The sequence below is a fragment of the Schistocerca nitens genome, chromosome 2 (assembly GCF_023898315.1).
Source record: "Schistocerca nitens isolate TAMUIC-IGC-003100 chromosome 2, iqSchNite1.1, whole genome shotgun sequence".
In the NCBI taxonomy this organism is placed as follows: domain Eukaryota; kingdom Metazoa; phylum Arthropoda; class Insecta; order Orthoptera; family Acrididae; genus Schistocerca; species Schistocerca nitens.
Genome location: NC_064615.1, coordinates 454,741,963 through 454,758,643, shown reverse-complemented (window position 1 = coordinate 454,758,643; position 16,681 = coordinate 454,741,963). Strand labels below are relative to the sequence as shown.

At 39.2% G+C, this 16,681-nt stretch overlaps 1 protein-coding gene across 4 annotated transcripts in view; it reads left to right on the top strand.

The window, feature by feature from the left end:
* LOC126236337 (ribonuclease P protein subunit p40-like) overlaps nt 1-16,681 on the top strand; it is a 262,934-nt gene that overhangs the window by 129,425 nt on the left and 116,828 nt on the right. Inside the window, exon 4 of one of the 4 annotated variants that reach the window (XM_049945560.1) lies at nt 14,120-14,188. The exons of the other annotated variants lie outside the window; for them this stretch is intronic. Coding sequence (XP_049801517.1) covers nt 14,120-14,188 — 69 coding nt within the window. The remainder of the gene's footprint in view (nt 1-14,119; nt 14,189-16,681) is intronic. 4 annotated transcript variants of the gene reach the window in all.

Sequence of the window (16,681 nt, the reverse complement as noted above, 5' to 3'; positions counted from 1 at the left end):
GAAAGGCAAACCTACATTTCTAGCATTTGTAGACTTAGAGAAAGCTTTTGACAATGTTGACTGGAATACTCTCTTTCAAATTCTAAAGGTGGCAGGGGTAAAATACAGGGAGCGAAAGGCTATTTACAATTTGTACAGAAACCAGATGGCAGTTATAAGAGTCGAGGGACATGAAAGGGAAGCATTGGTTGGGAAGGGAGTAAGACAGGGTTGTAGCCTCTCCCCGATGTTATTGGTTGGTTGTTTTGGGGAAGGAGACCAGACATCGAGGTCATCGGTCTCATCGGATTAGGGAAGGACGGGGAAGGAAGTCGGCCGTGCCCTTTGAAAGGAACCATCCCGGCATTTGCCTGGAGCGATTTAGGGAAATCACGGAAAACCTAAATCAGGATGGCCGGACGCGGGATTGAACCGTCGTCCTCCCGAATGCGAGTCCAGTGTCTAACCACTGCGCCACCTCGCTCGGTTCCCGATGTTATTCAATCTGTATATTGAGCAAGCAGTAAAGGAAACAAAAGAAAAATTCGAAGTAGGTATTAAAATCCATGGAGAAGAAATAAAAACATTGAGGTTCGCCGATGACATTGTAATTCTGTCAGAGACAGCAAAGGACTTGGAAGAGCAGTTGAACGGAATGGGTGTTGTCTTGAAGGGAGGATATAAGATGTACATCAACAAAAACAAAACGAGGATAATGGAATGTAGTCGAATTAAATCGGGTGATGCTGAGGGAATTAGATTAGGAAATGAGACACTTAAAGTAGTAAAGGAGTTTTGCTACTTGGGGAGCAAAATAACTGATGATGGTCGAAGTAGAGAGGATATAAAATGTAGACTGGCAATGGCAAGGAAAGCGTTTCTGAAGAAGAGAAATTTGTTAACATCGAGTATAGATTTAAGTGTCAAGAAGTCATTTCTGAAAGTATTTGTATGGAGTGTAGCCATGTATGGAAGTGAAACATGGACGTTAAATAGTTTGGACAAGAAGAGAATAGAAGCTTTCGAAATGTGGTGCTACAGAAGAATGCTGAATATTAGATGGGTAGATCACATAACTAATGACGAAGTATTGAATAGGATTGGGGAGAAGAGAAGTTTGTGGCACAACGTGACCAGAAGAAGGGATCGGTTGATAGGACATGTTCTGAGGCATCAAGGGATCACCAATTTAGTATTGGACGGCAGCGTGGAGGGTAAAAATCGTAGGGGGAGACCAAGAGATGAATACACTAAGCAGATTCAGAAGGATGTAGGTTGCAGTAGGTACTGGGAGATGAAGAAGCTTGCAGAGGATAGAGTAGCATGGAGAGCTGCATCAAACCAGTCTCAGGACTGAAGACCACAACAACAACAACAACATCTCTGAATTAACCCTTCTTTAAATTCTTCAAATGTTGTGGCTCCCTTAAGAACTTCTGTACACCCCATGTAAGTTCTAGCTTTCTCTGTTACTCTCAATTTCACAACACTCAATAACTCCTTGTCAGGCCAACCTTCCACCTGAGCCAGATTTCTAAGGTCTCCCACAAAGGCCTGCACCTAGTCAGTTGCCTTACAATCAAATTAGCAGTTAAACTTGCGACTGACAAATCTACACCCCATTGTGACAGTCTCAATTCTATCAATCCACACAGTTCTGTATCATCCACTGCTAATTGTGTTACCTTTTCTAACAATATATGTACTGCTACTAGCTCTGAGACACCTTTTGTCTATGGTTCTGTGGAAACATTGTTCTTGACCACACCCATTTTGAGAACTAACACTCACTAGACAAGATAACAAAATACATTAACTTAATTCTTACATCTAATCATGAGCCATCTGAAATCTCAGCATTGCCTAGCCATATGCCCCTAATGATTATGTGTATAACATTTTACTGGAACTGGTTCTGTACCTGGCACTGAGTGGTCTTCAAGGTTACGCTTTGCACATCTAACAGGCACTAACCAATTATGAATTCCATTACCTCCAAAACTAGACAAATCCTCTGGTTCTTCACTCACAATCAAATCTACTTTACAAAGTGCGTGATTGTCAAACCTTTTCTCTGTGACCAAAATAAAGCAACATTTTTTGGTCTCTTGTATGTACCACATACTTTTATTTAACAAATTGGCAGGAACTCAGCTTGACAAGAATGAACGTTCTGTACAATGAACAAACAACACTTTCAAAGAACAAGTCTCAAGCTCCATGGATCAGCAGTCCCTCCCCCCAAAGTGTGGAGCACTCAGGATGTAGGGGCATTTGAACATAACTTATCATCCAGTTCCTCTGTGAACAGTTGGTTGTGGCACCAGTGTGGTCATAGGCATGGTCAAATGCATGTCCGGTGTTTTGTGGCTGCACGTTGAACCTCAAAGGGGAGGGAGGGGGTGGGGGGCATTAAATAATCATGGTTGTTGACGTTTTGTCCAAAGGCATTGAGGGTATGACTGACACTGGTTTCACTTCCTCAATAGAACCTTGCTGCATCTGCTATTGTGCAAAATTCTAACATATGGCTCCCACGTTGCAACATTTGGTAAGGTCCAGTTTATTGGAGCTGAAGAGGGGCTCAAACTACATTGGTGTGTAGCATGACATGGGGGCAGTCCACCAATGCCTTGTGTAAAAAGTCAAGTGATTGACATGACACAAAGCAGGTAACTGTTGGATATTGCAGCATCTCCAGAATCTGCTGTAGCAAGAGTAGTAGTTCCACCTGATATGGCAGTGGTGCAGATGTGATCTAGTCTGCTGGAATCATCAATGGCTTCCCATAAACCATTTGAACCACCAGTGCATCGATGCTGGATTTATAAGCCAAACTTTAAACATATTGTAAATCACACTCCTGAGTTGTATGTACTAAATAAGTGGATTAAGGGTAGAAAAGACCCACCACGGTTTATCAACAAAATTGGACAAATTCTGAGGAAGCAAGGGCTGTTGCACTCTTGCTTCAGAGAATGCCCAAATGATGACAGGCAAAAGTTAATAGAAATTTGTGTGTCCGTGAAAAGATCGATGCGCGAAGCTTACAACAGCTACAACCATCTTACCTTTGCAATAGATCTTGCTGAGAACCAGACATTATTTTGGTCCTATATAGAATTGCTTATTGAGTCTAAGGCTTCTATACAGGCACCCGTTGACCAGTCTGGTGTGGCAGTGGAAGATAGAAAAAGTAAAGCAAAAGTTTTAAATGTCATCATCCATGCAGGAGCATCATACAAGCATACTTGTCATTTGACCATTGCGCAGACCCTTGTATGGGAGGCATAGTAATAAGCATCGCTGATGTAGAGACACAGCTGAAAGAGTTGAAAGCAAATAAGTCATTAGGTGCTGATGGAATCCCAGTTTGGTTTTTCAAACAGTACTCTACACCATAGACCCATTACTTAGCTTGCATTTATCGCAAATCTTTCACCTAGCACAATGTCCCAGTAACTGGAAAATGTGCAGGTGACACTTGCATATAAGAAGGGTAAAGCAATGGACCCACAAAATTATAGACCAATCTCGTTAACATCAGCTTTCTACAGAATTGTTGAACATATTCTCAGTTCTAAAATAATAAATTTTCTTGAGAGGGAAAAGTGCAGTTTCAGAAAGCATCACTCATGTGAAACTCAGCTTGCCCTTTCCTAACATGAGATGCTGTGAACCACGTATGAAGGGCAACAGGTGGATTATGTACTAGATTTCTGTAAAGCATTTGACAAGGTGCCACGCTTCCAAATACTGATGAAGGTAAAAGCATACAGAATAGGTTCCCAGGTATGTGAGTGGCTGTAAGACTTCATAAGTAACAGAACCCAGTATCTTGTCCTTGATGACGAGTGTTCAGCAGAGACAAAAGTATCATCAGGTGTGCTCCACGGAAGTGAAATAAGACCACTGTTATTTTCTATATACATAAACGATCTGGCAGACAAGGTAAGCAGCAGTTTACAGCTTGTTGCTGATGATGGGAAGGTGTTGTCGTTCAGTGACTGTAGGAGGATGCAAAGTGACTTGGACAGAATTTCTAGTTGGTGTGCTGAATGGCAGCTAGCTCTAAATGTAGGAAATTGTAAGTTAATGCAGGCAAGTAGGAAAAACAAACCCATAATCTTTTAATACAGTATTAATAGCGTGCTGCTCGACACAGTAACATCATATAAATATATGGGTGTAACACTGAAGAGTGATATGAAATGGAACAAGCAGGTAAGGTTTGTATTAGGGAAGGCAAATAGTTGACTTCAGTTTATTGGGAGAATTTTAGGAAAGTATGGCTCATCTGTAAAGGAGACCATATATAGGACACTAGTGTGATCCACTGTTGAGACTGTTCAAATGTTTGGGATCCACACCACATACAGATTCAGGGAAGACAATTCAAAGTATTACAGAGATGCTTTGGGAATTCAATTGGGAATTGGTGGAGGTAAGGTGATTTTCTTTTTGAGGAACACAACTGACAAAATTTAAATAACGGGCATTTGGCTGACAGTAGAGTGATTCTACTGTTGCCAACATACATTTCACATACGGGTTATGAAGATAAGATTAGAGAAATTAGGGCTCATATGGAGGCATACAGATAGTCTCTTTTCCCTCACTAGATTTGTAAGTGGAACAGAAAAGGAAATGATGAGTATTGGTACAGGGTATGTTCCGCCCTACATTGTACAGTGACTTGCAGAATGTGTATGTCAGTGTAGTCCTAAAAGGACCAGAGGAAGTGCATCTGTCCACATCTCTTTGCCATTCACAAGGGTGACCTTAAAAATTCTATGCTTCCTTTCAGCCATTCTGTTGTGACTGGATGATAACTTGTTGTGTGGTGGAACTGGGAGCTGCACAATTTAGCCAATTTGTTGAACAGTTTGGACTTAAATTACCAGCACTAGTGTGTTGTAATATGTTGTGGATAGCTGAAGCATGCTAAACAGTTTGTAATGAACATTTTTGCAATCATCTAGGCATGTATGTCCATGATTTGTATAGCTTTTGCCCACCTTTTGAATCTGCCAACTGCCACGAACAGTTGCTTGTAACCTCCTGAAGGCATCAGATGCCCAGTGAGGTCAATGTGTTCATTACCAAATGTTGCTGGAGACACAGGGAAGTGTCCATTATCTGCATGAACATGGTGACCCACTTTGCAGCATTGGCTTTGAAGGTACCTTTGAGCCCATATTGAAGCATATTTTGTTATTGGCGGCCACCAAAAACTGTTGGTTGATAATTTAGTTGTGGCATTAGCCCCTGTATTTACTAGATTGTGGACACTGTCGAAAGCTACTTGGTGAAAATGTGGTGAAATGTAAGGCTGCAGCTTGCCTCGCACTACAGTTTGGAATTGCTAACTGCCACCTTGGTTTGCTTCAACCTAAGTCCCATGGAATGATCATTTAGTAAAATTTTCAATTGTTTATCTGTCACTTAGGCCTTTGTGAGAGTGTTGTAGTTCAAAATGTTAACCAAACTGCAAATGCCAGAAAAGTAGTAGGGACTGTGTTTTTTGCATATTATAATATGCCCTGTTCCCAAGGTAAATTGACCAATATATTCAGTGTGCCAGAATTGTTGAGGGGAACACCTAACACTGATATTTTGATAAGCTGACATGATTGGTTTGTGGACTGTATTGATTGTCACTGACCAGACTTCGATTGAGGGTGAACACTCTCATATGTGGCCAACAGCTCTCTATTGTAAGTGCTCCATTTTTGAAATTACTATTCTTTTTTGAAGAAAAAGAAAAAATCTTAACAATTGTCAGTTATTGCTGATTTCTTAATGCAGAGGGGCACCCATTGCACTTTGGCTGGTGTCCTCAGTGATAAACAATGACATAGATAGTACGGGGTGGGCGAGCAGCACTGCCTCTCCAAGGCTCACCTGCAGATCACAGAAAGGTGTGCCCATTTCCAGAGCCCATCTGAGTGCTGAGTAGCCCTTGGTGCTGTGACCAGAAAGTGTGTTTGTTTGAGGTGATTGAATAGAAGCAGTCACCGGAAGGTGACAGCAGTAAAAATTCATCATGCACAGAAAACCCTTAATTGTTGGTAATCATTTGGTTTCGGCAGATCACGTAAAATGGATAACTTCTCCAGTAACAGGTAGATACTGTCGCCAAGACCCTATGGCTGAGGAAGATTTGTCTTTGCTCAACACAATTCTAGAGCCATATAGTCTCTGTCTTACTTAATGATCATGTCTGTCCTGTGAGTGAGTGTTGGAAGAGAGTACCAGGATATCATCCAAATATGCAAAACAGAATGCCATTCCCTGCAAAACTTCATAAATGAAATAACTTTGTAACCATCAGTCCTGTTTATTCAACATGTGTTCATCAAGTCCACAGTAAGTGCGAAACATGAAAGAAGTTTGCCGGATCAGTGTCTGCCACCACAGTTGAAGTGGTCAGAAAATCCTATATCAATCATCAGTTTTTTGTGGCTATTATTGAGGATAATATAGCTGTTTATAGCTATTTAAATGTAAAGGCTCATCGAGGATTACATCATCGGTTGCACATGAGGCAAGTAGTATGCTGACCTCTGAACCAGTGTCTATTAAAAAAAACCAAACCAGGAATTTTATCAGAAATATATAACTGCTTTGATGCTGTATTGCACACTACAGTTAGCGGTGATTGAGTTGTTTGAGCAGGTGCTGAACTGCTGTAGATAGTGGATTTGTTGCTCTGCTGCCATCTGTGATCAGTTGTTAGACCTCGTCTTTTGTTGTTGGCACTGTTTGCAGGTATTGCACTCTGTTGCACATAATCAAGATAGTCCTTGCTTGTTGGGTAGCCATGCAGTATTGTGCACTTTTCAGCTTGTGTCTTGGAACATCTTTGGTACCAGCAGGTGTTGGTAGAGCTAGCTTAGACTTGCCTGCAATCTTGACACTGACAAATATAAAAATATTGTGAAAGCAACCTCTTATTTTGGCTGGTCTAAAACAGTAATGTCTGAAACTGCTTGGCTATTATCTCAGCCATGGCATGTAGACTTTGGACTCTTCAGCTATGGTCGGCAAGTGACAGTACAAAGTGGGGGTGCAGTGAGGCATCATCTCTTCAGGTGAGTTCAGCAGTTGTTTGTTGTATTCAGCTGTAACATTGCTAGTAGCTGACATTATGGCACCACAGCACTCAAATCTAGCATTGTGTGCATCCTATCGATAACTTAAGTAATTTTTGTAAAGACTGTTCTTTGTGCACTATCAAAACTAAGTGCAGCTTAGGTACAGTTGTTGCCAAACATGTAATGATAATACACCAGGAACCACACTAGTGTTGATCATAATACATAAACGTCTCCAAATTCTGATAGGTTTTTGTTACCACATTTTTCGTGATGCAGGACTTGTTTAAGCTTTTGATCAGATAATTTAGTGCAACAGGCAACTAAAGCCATTTTGAGAGAAATGTAGGCTTGCTGATGAGGTGGGTTCAAAATAATGTCCAAAACTTAGGTGATCGCTTTCTGGTCTAGGTTGTTGATTGCCAGTATAAGCTGCTTGTGGCCTTCCACAATGTGCTGACCTACAAAAACTTTCTCTAGAATTGCAAATGGTATTTCATATTGTGCAGATGTAAATTGTGAAGCACAGAACTGTAATTGCAGCATGGAAACCGAGCGAGGTGGCGCAGTGGTTAGCACACTGGACTCGCATTCGGGAGGACGACGGTTCAATCCCGTCTCCGGCCATCCTGATTTAGGTTTTCCGTGATTTCCCTAAATCGTCTCAGGCAAATGCCGGGATGGTTCCTTTGAAAGGGCACGGCCGATTTCCTTCCCAATCCTTCCCTAACCCGAGCTTGCGCTCTGTCTCTAATGACCTCGTTGTCGACGGGACGTTAAACACTAACCACCACCACCACCACCGCAGCGTGGAAGAATTGCATGAGCTGGCGGCCAGAAAGTCTTTAGTTTGTTGTGCAGTTGCGGAACCAGTAGCTTTGTTATGTCTGATCTGATCTCACATATCAGTGTAGTGGGACTACCCAACTTGGTCCACAGTTGGATTTACCTGTGGCACTCCACTCATTGATTGCTATGAAGATAAGGAAAGTTCCAAAACCTCAATCTCTTGCTGTGGATGTTGGATCTTGCTGCTGTTGGCGTGCAACAGTTTGTGCGTGTCTTACATGAAGACATTGTATTATGGGAAAAGTGAAAACCACTTGTCCAATGTGAAACTACTTTTATTTCGGGGTCACCAATTATGAAGGCGAAATTAATGCTCTCAAATAATGACAATCAATTTTATTAGCAAATCAACAGTAATGCAACTTGACAAGAATAAACATACCATACAGTGAACAAGCAACTCTTCAGAGAACTAGTATCAAGCTCCATGGATCTTTAACTCATTCCCACATAAGTTAGTCATGAGATTGCCATACTTTCCCATACAAACAAACAATGAAAAATCTCCATCTCTCTTATTTCATAAACTATATTTAAATGTGGCTGTCGGTGGGCTCTGTAAACATGCTTCTCGGAATCTCTCTGCGTCTTTGGTTATTCTGGAGTTTTCCTATAAACAAACACCCATTGCATTAAAAAATTTCTAGAGCACCATCAGATTATTTTGTGGAATTATGTTTTCTTTAAAAAGCATGCTGGATAGTTGCAATAGAAACAGGTTTTGGATTAAGTGTGTATGTGGAAAGCTTTTATAGTGGTGTCACTGCCCTCAGCCTAATGTTAGTTCTGAGGGAGACACACTGCTGGGTAAACAAGATATTTGCCTGACCTTAAGATTACGTAGAATTTTTGCTTACCAGAATACCCGTCACGAGATAAATTTATCTGTTTTGATAAATGAGTTTATATTTAGCATACACATTCTTTTCTTCTCAGAAAATTCCACAACTATTTCTGGTAACAAATCCAAAATGTAATATCTGAGAATCATTTTTCTACTTCACCTTTACTCTTATTTTCAAGTAAAGCATTATATACTAAAGTTCAGTCTTGTTTAACTGTTTTCTGTAATTTTTCATCAAGATGTTCATCTTGAGAATGCTTGTGCACAAAAATATGTCATGACCATTGCTATTACTACCCATGTTCACTAACAAGGCATACCTCAAGAGATTTCTAAGACGTGTGATTAGTGCTGAACTACGGTGGAGATAACTCGCATCAATATAAATCCACTTCTTGTTATTTTAAAATGACAGTATTGTTCTTCCTCACTGTCCAGTGCTAAAAGTGGCTTGTAAAGATGTGCCCTGTTATGAGTATTCACCACACCAGTCAGTCTTCTTCCCTTCTACAAAGTCTTTTTGTAATTTCGTTTTGGATGTGACCCTGACAGTTTCCTGATTAGTTACAGTGTTGCTCTTTCTCAAAATTTTGATGTCACATAACCATTGTAAAATCACTACTATAACTAAATTTGTTGAAGGTAATATCAGTGCCATCATTTACATATAAGAAGTTTTGGTCAAGCTATTGTGAAATATGGCAATAAAAAGATGGTAAAAGGTGAAATTAATGACACCCACAGTTTGGATGGAATTTTCATGTGTTTGATATGACCAAGGACATGGGCTAAAATTTCAGAAAAGGTGGCTGGAGTAAATTTAGTTGGAATGCTCCTTTTGTCTGCAGTACTTAGTTGATAAGTTCGGTTTTTCCCTAACTTTCTATTTATTTAACATCCATGAAGTTCGGTTTTTCCCTAACTTTCTATTTATTTAACATCCATGACACCAAAATACTGATACAAAATTTACCAAGAAAACTTACAAGATACATACAACATACACAATGCAAGATTTACACATACAACTGGAATACAACCAACAGTGAGACTAAAAATAACAGTGGTAGAAGATTTGATAAGTCTTCCAAATGCAAAACAAAATTTATATCAAGTCATTTGCTCAATCACATGCATATTAAAATGTTCTACTTAAACAATGGGGTTAAAATATGTGTTTTTGGTTTTATTAAATATTTTTTTAAAAAGACTTGCAGCAGTTTTATATAAATTAAACGTGCAACAACCAGTTTGACACTTGGTAAGATCGCATAAAAGTTTCATTGTCTCCAATTATTATGAAAGGAGTAATAAAAGTTTTCCCAAAAAATAATTTTTCAGACTCTTACACCATGTCTAACATTCTGACGACTTAAAGTGTGAGTGTGGATCTGGGTTATATCGGCTTATTCCCCCAAACTACCTTCCAATCTCCTCTACTGAATAGCCAGCTGCTTGAAAATCTCATGACTTCTTCTCCGTTGAAAAACGCTAGATATTTTAGACTCTCTCTACTTAGGAGATAAGTACAAACTTTACTTTTTGTCAACTAATGATGTGTTTGACCTCCATACACAAAAATTTCTCTTTCCGCGTGAATATGTAACTTCCTGCAAGTCTCTCATTCAGTCGGATGTTAGAAACAAATAGAGTTACAGTTAAAAGAAAGTTTCCTTGGATACCATGACCTCTCTTAACATGAATCATAAAAATGAGTCTTGCCTCTAACAGAGTTGTGTAAAGAGTCTACAAGAGTACTTTTTCAACTGTTCTTGTTTTAATAACAATAGTCAATGACACAATAAGCACAGAGCTGCATGTAAACTCCATGGTTCTTCCTTACACACTCACTAAAACATCTATTGATTGCCCGACAGGTACTTGTCGGTGCCGTCCAACTGCCATGTCTACATTCTTCCCGCGACTGATTTTAAACCTGCACACACAGACATGTGACACGCAGTAGGTAGGATTTTACCATCTCACACTCATATCCAGAATATCGTGTGTTCAAGGCAGTAGAAGGCTGAGTGGTTCTAGAATTTACAAAGAAATTCTCGAATCACTACACATGTTGTGAGGTAAGAGCATGCGAGCCTAGGGCAAGAGTACACAGTACATGCTTTTACCCATAGTTGAAGAAAATCAAAATGATTACACAAATACATGGAAAAACAAACCAGGAACTTTATTTTTTTTAAATTCATTTGAATATAATAATAATTGGCCTTTTATTTATTAAAGTCTTACAAACTAGAGTTAGTTGACAAGTAAGGATTACTTTTGGATATTGACTTGACTAATAAAAACAAAGTACAAATAGCCTTAATAGAACAATGGAAATGAAGAGGAAAGAGCCATTTTGAAATTAAGAAACACAATTAAATAAAATAGAGGTGTCATATTCAGTCTTATTTTAACACTACTTCTAGCAAATTCGTAATCTGGACAGCTTTTCTGAAAAGCTAATAGCTTTAGCAAACCTTCCTGAGCATTTATAAAGCAGTTTTGCCAGTTTCTTATGAATGTCCTTGTTTTTGACATAACTTTCATTGTTTGTTTGCTAAAATTTCGATGTTTCCGGGAGATGCTTGTAAAAAACTCCGTCATAGCCATGGTTTAAAGAATGAACCACATTATATAGGTAAGGGTGTATTCATGCCTAGTTTTTCCAAGGACCTTTACAGCTGTGAGTTCTCTTTTACTTATAACAGAACTATCTTCGACATCAGCATTGTTCCCTGAAAAATTCATTACCAGGTCAGAGCTTTCTGTTTCTTCTCCTTGTCTAACATCTCATTTGCAGCAGATTCCACCTCCTGGGCTGCCTTAAGAGAGGTCGAAATTAATCGTGCTGATGAACACCCCTTCCTACATTTCCATTTTATTTGAACTTAAGAAAGCTGAATTATTCCCTCTGATGGTAGCAAGAGTGCAACAGATGTAGGATTGCCAGAAAGGGTGGATGTGCTGGGAGAGGAGCTAGCACAGCAATTAATGGATTCCATGTTTGAAGAAGAAGAAAGGTGACTCACTCACAATGAGATAAACATTCGAAAGTCCTCGTTCAGAAGCAATAACCTGTCGATCTTACTCTGCAAGACTCCTGCCATCATGCCCCCTGTGCCCCCTGTGACTTCTTCATTCCTTGTTGGTTCAGTATCTTCATTTCTACCAATGACTATGAAGCCTCCGTTGTCGAGCTCCAGAGAGATTGATTGGTCACTTCTAATGGCACAAAATCAGCATCTGAAAATTTGTTCTGATTAAGAGGAAACAGTCTCACAACCCTGAATCCTTTGACACCATATGCAACAGTAGCTGCCTTTTCGAGTGCCACTCTCACAAGTTTGGCTACATTATACAAGCTGAAGACCTGCCTGGGATGAGACACATTCCACAAATCTACTGCCGTGTCATCAAATGCCTTAAAAAGGCCTGAAAAAGTTGCAATGGAGTGGCTGTATCTTATGGCTGCTGTGGGGTGGCAAACTGTGCATGTGACTATCTTTAGCAAACAAACTAGCCTCTAGGCTTTTGTGGGGGATTTTGTTATCCAAGATTAATAAAACTGATTTTTTGTCTGCAGGATTTGTAAACTTTCTGAAATGATCAAGCTATGTAAAAAGTGGTGTTATGGTCACATAGCCACATCACATCCCATTAGACCTCCATTTATGAGTAATGAATGAATCACTTCTGTGCCAAGGGTGAACAGGGTGTTTCATGACACTCATGGAATAGACAAAGGTGACCGCCTCTGTTCTGCAGCCACAGATTTCCCCACTTCTCTCTTCCCTGTTGGAGCTACATTTTTGGGAAGCTTATTAAGAACAGGTCGAAGGCCCACCTCATGCACAGTATAAATGCAATCAGGAGGAAAATCGTATTTCTTGAAGACTGTCTCCAGGTTGTCAAAATATTTGTTTGGTTGTATCTCACGAAATCCCATTACGCATGCTATGCTGGTTTTCAAGGCTGTTCTGACTGACACTTTATTTCTTTTCATAAAATCACAAGTGAAGTCTCTACCAGCAAGTCTTCTTTCAACTGGGAACCTATGATTGATTTTTTTTCTCCATTGAATTCAAAAAGTTAATGTTATAATGGTCTGAGAGTAAGGCAAAATATTATTAATAATAATAATAATTATTATTATTATTAGCATCATCATCATCGAGGGAAATGCAGTGCTGCACTATACCTTGTTCTTCTTCCAATGAGGAAGTTTTTGTGAATCAATACCTTTGCCAGTTTTAAGACATTGTCTTAAGGCAGCCTCAGGAAACCTGATAGCTTTGGATGCTTGTCATGTTGAGCTCCCATTTTCAGTAAGGACAAAGGCTTGATGGTAGAGCAGCTCTGTTAATAGCTGTTGAGTTGGTGTTCTTAGTCAGTTTCTGGGGAAAAAATGCTGTTATGGAAGACATGGTTAAATTCAAAATGTGTTTGAGAGGTAGCTATGTATGAAAAAACTGCTACCCAATGAAAGCAAAATTACAGAAACAAAAATTCATTGTAGTTCTTTAAGGTAACTACTGAGGCATCTAACTACTACTAACAAAAAAATGCCTGAATAAGCTAGAAGAGGCTACACAGTGGGATAAAAGTCCACAGATAGTTTCTTGACAGGGTAGCAATACTCACTGCTAATTTCTTCCCCATGAGACCTGTGTACTTTTACCTCATTCAACAATTTTCTTTCTTGGAAATCTACAGATAACACACACGACTAAAGTCATGGGGATCAAGGTGGATTTTGGATTCTTAAAGCTACCAGTTCTGCTGCCAAGTTCATCTAATTTTTGAATGGACATAGGCTCACCTAACACTCAGTCAAAACTGTACAAATTTTATATTGAAAATGTATGAAAGAGACTTACTCCAATTTATCAAACTGTAAGCACCTGACGGAAACAAGGTTCCAGAATAGTACTGAGGAAATGATGTATGTGCTTTCTGGTAAGAGAATGATGAATTTCTGCTTTAGGGACCTAAAAGCTTGTACTCTTGCCTCGCATGTACTTTTCATTACCATCTACCATACACAATTTAGATTTTATATTTTTACATTATGTTCAACATTGAATCTGATTGTGTGTAGATAATTAGATGGAATTTTTTAGAGCAGGAAACATTTTGTTCCAAAATTTATACTTGCCTTGCTCAGTTGATGATGTACATTATTGATAATCAGTTTAGCACAGTGTATTCATTTGCTGCAGAAAGTATACAGTGAATAACCTGGAGTAGTTTTCCACTTTTCTCAACATCAGTGATTTATTGTAACTTCATAGCTTTTCATCAACAAACTGATGTATTTTCACTCATGACATGCATGATTTCACAGATTGTGCCTCCATACAGTTCACTGGCCCACTTATAGAGGCCAAGTGGATCAGCCCACTGGTGCACCATGGTGAGCAATCAAAGAAACAGTATTATTTTAACGATTGCAAATGAATGCTTGGCCTATCCTGTAACCTGTATTAATGTTGTCCAGTCAATGTGTTCAGTGCTATGCACAACTTGTACCTGTCTTACGTGTTTCCCTGAAAAGTGCCAAGTTCCATAAATCACATTTGTTCTGTCCTTCAGACTCTGAGTGACAAGTGGGGTATCAGCTACTTCATTCTATCTTCTCAGCACCTGTATAAATCTTCCCAAAAATTTGATAGGTGAACACATTCATGCTCTTTTTAACACGCAACTCATCTCTTTCTCCTACAAGCTACCCTAACTGTTATTCATTTCCATCCACTAGTGAATCGCAGCAATTTGTTCATACTCATCCTCTCCCAGTTGCCTATTCTCACTAACTCATTCAGCACAACTCATTGTTATTATCTCTATGTGTCTTTGTAACTGTCACTATTTTGTGTCTCATGAGTGCAGTCTCCTTTGTTCTGTCATACTACTGCTGTCTTCTCTTACTTCCAATTTCTTCTTTTGCTCTCTTACTGCTACTATTCCATTCATTCCTTCCTAATGTTGCTTTCTCTTCTCATTGTCACTATCTCTCTCTTTCTTGTTGTCATCGTAATAGATACTGCCTCTCATCATCACTGGCTCTCGACCACTTCCACTTTCTCTTTCTCATTCTCTTGGTTTCTCTCCCACTGGCACTGTCTCCTTTACTCTTTTTTCCTAGCACTGTTATGTCACTGTTGTCTGCTTTCCACTGCCATTTTGTCCCTCTCCTGCTCTCTCTCACACTGTCATTGTCTCATTCGCTCATTCGCAATTTGGAATATTATTACAAGGGAGACAGGACAACCAAGAGTACAGGATGATGGCATCACCATCAAAACGAATGGAAACTTGATAAACAACAAGCCGGAAGTCGAAAACATTTTTAATAATTATTTTTTAAATGTTGTAGAGAAAATAGGATCTAAATGTTGATTAGAAGAAGCAAGGCAGTTAATGGAAGAGGCCTTACCCACACCATTTGATACAATTGAAATTCCACCCACCTCTCCTTCTGAAATTAGGAAGATGATAAACTCTCTCAAGAATAAAAGCTCACATGAAATTGATGGCATTTCCAGCAGGATAATTAAAGCTTGTTCCCAAGAAATAAGTGGGATTCTTAGCCACATAAGTAATAGCTCTCTGAAGCAGGGTATTTTCCCAGATAGACTGAAGTATGCCATTGTTAAACCACAGCATAAAATAGGGGATACGTGTGATGTCAACAACTACCGCCCAATCTTTCTTCTGACTGCCTTATCCAAAATTCTTGAAAAAGTAATGTATTGTAGAGTAGCTTCACACCTTTGTAAAAATAAAATCTTAACAAAATGCCAGTTTGGTTTCCAGAAGGGGTTTTCAATGGAAAATGCTATTTATACTTTCACTAACCGGAAGTCACCCATTGGGATTTTTTGTGATCTATCAAAGGCTTTTGATTGTGTAACTCATGGAATGCTTCTAGATAAGCTCAAGTACTGTAGTATGAATGGGACAGTGCTCAAATGGTTCAAATCGTACCTAACTGGAAGAGTACAGAAAGTTGAAATAAGCAGTTCACATAATATGCAAAAAAACTGGTGATTTCTCAAACTGGGGAACAGTCAAGAATGGGGTGTCGCAAGGTTCGGTCTTGGGTCCTCTGCTGTTCTTAATATATATTAATGACTTGCCATTCTGTATTCATGAAGATGCAAAGCTGGTACTTTTTGCTGATGATACAATTATAGCTATCACACCCAACAGACAAGAATTAACTGGTGAAATTGTAAACAATGTTTTTCAGAAAATCATTAAGTGGTTCTCTGGAAATGGGCTCTCATTAAACTTTGACAAAACACACATAGTATATACAGTTCCACGCAGTAAATGGAATGACACCATTAATAAATATAGACTTTGATCAGAAATTGGTAGCTAAGGTAGAATATTCAAAATTTCTAGGTGTAAGCATTGATGAGGAGTTGAACTGGAAAAAACACACTGAGAGGATCTGCTGAAACGTTTGAGTTCAGCTACTTATGCTGTTAGGGTCATTGCAAATTTTGGCGATATACATCTGAGTAAATTAGCTTACCACGCCTGTTTTCATTCTCTGCTTTCGTATGGCATCATATTCTGGGGTAACTCATCATTGAATAAAAGAGTGTTCATTGCACAAAAGCGTGTAATAATTGCTGGAGCTCATCCAAGATCATCCTGCAGATACTTATTTAAAGAGCCAGAGATCTTCACTGTAGCCTCACAATATATACATTCACTTATGAAATTTGTTATTAACAATCCGAACAAATTCAAAAGTAATAGCAGTGTACATGGCTACAGCACTAGAAGAAAGGATGATCTTCACTACTCGAGGTTAAATCTAACTTTGGCTCAGAAGGGGGTAAATTATGCTGCCACAAAAGTCTTTGGTCACTTACCTAATAGCATCAAAAGT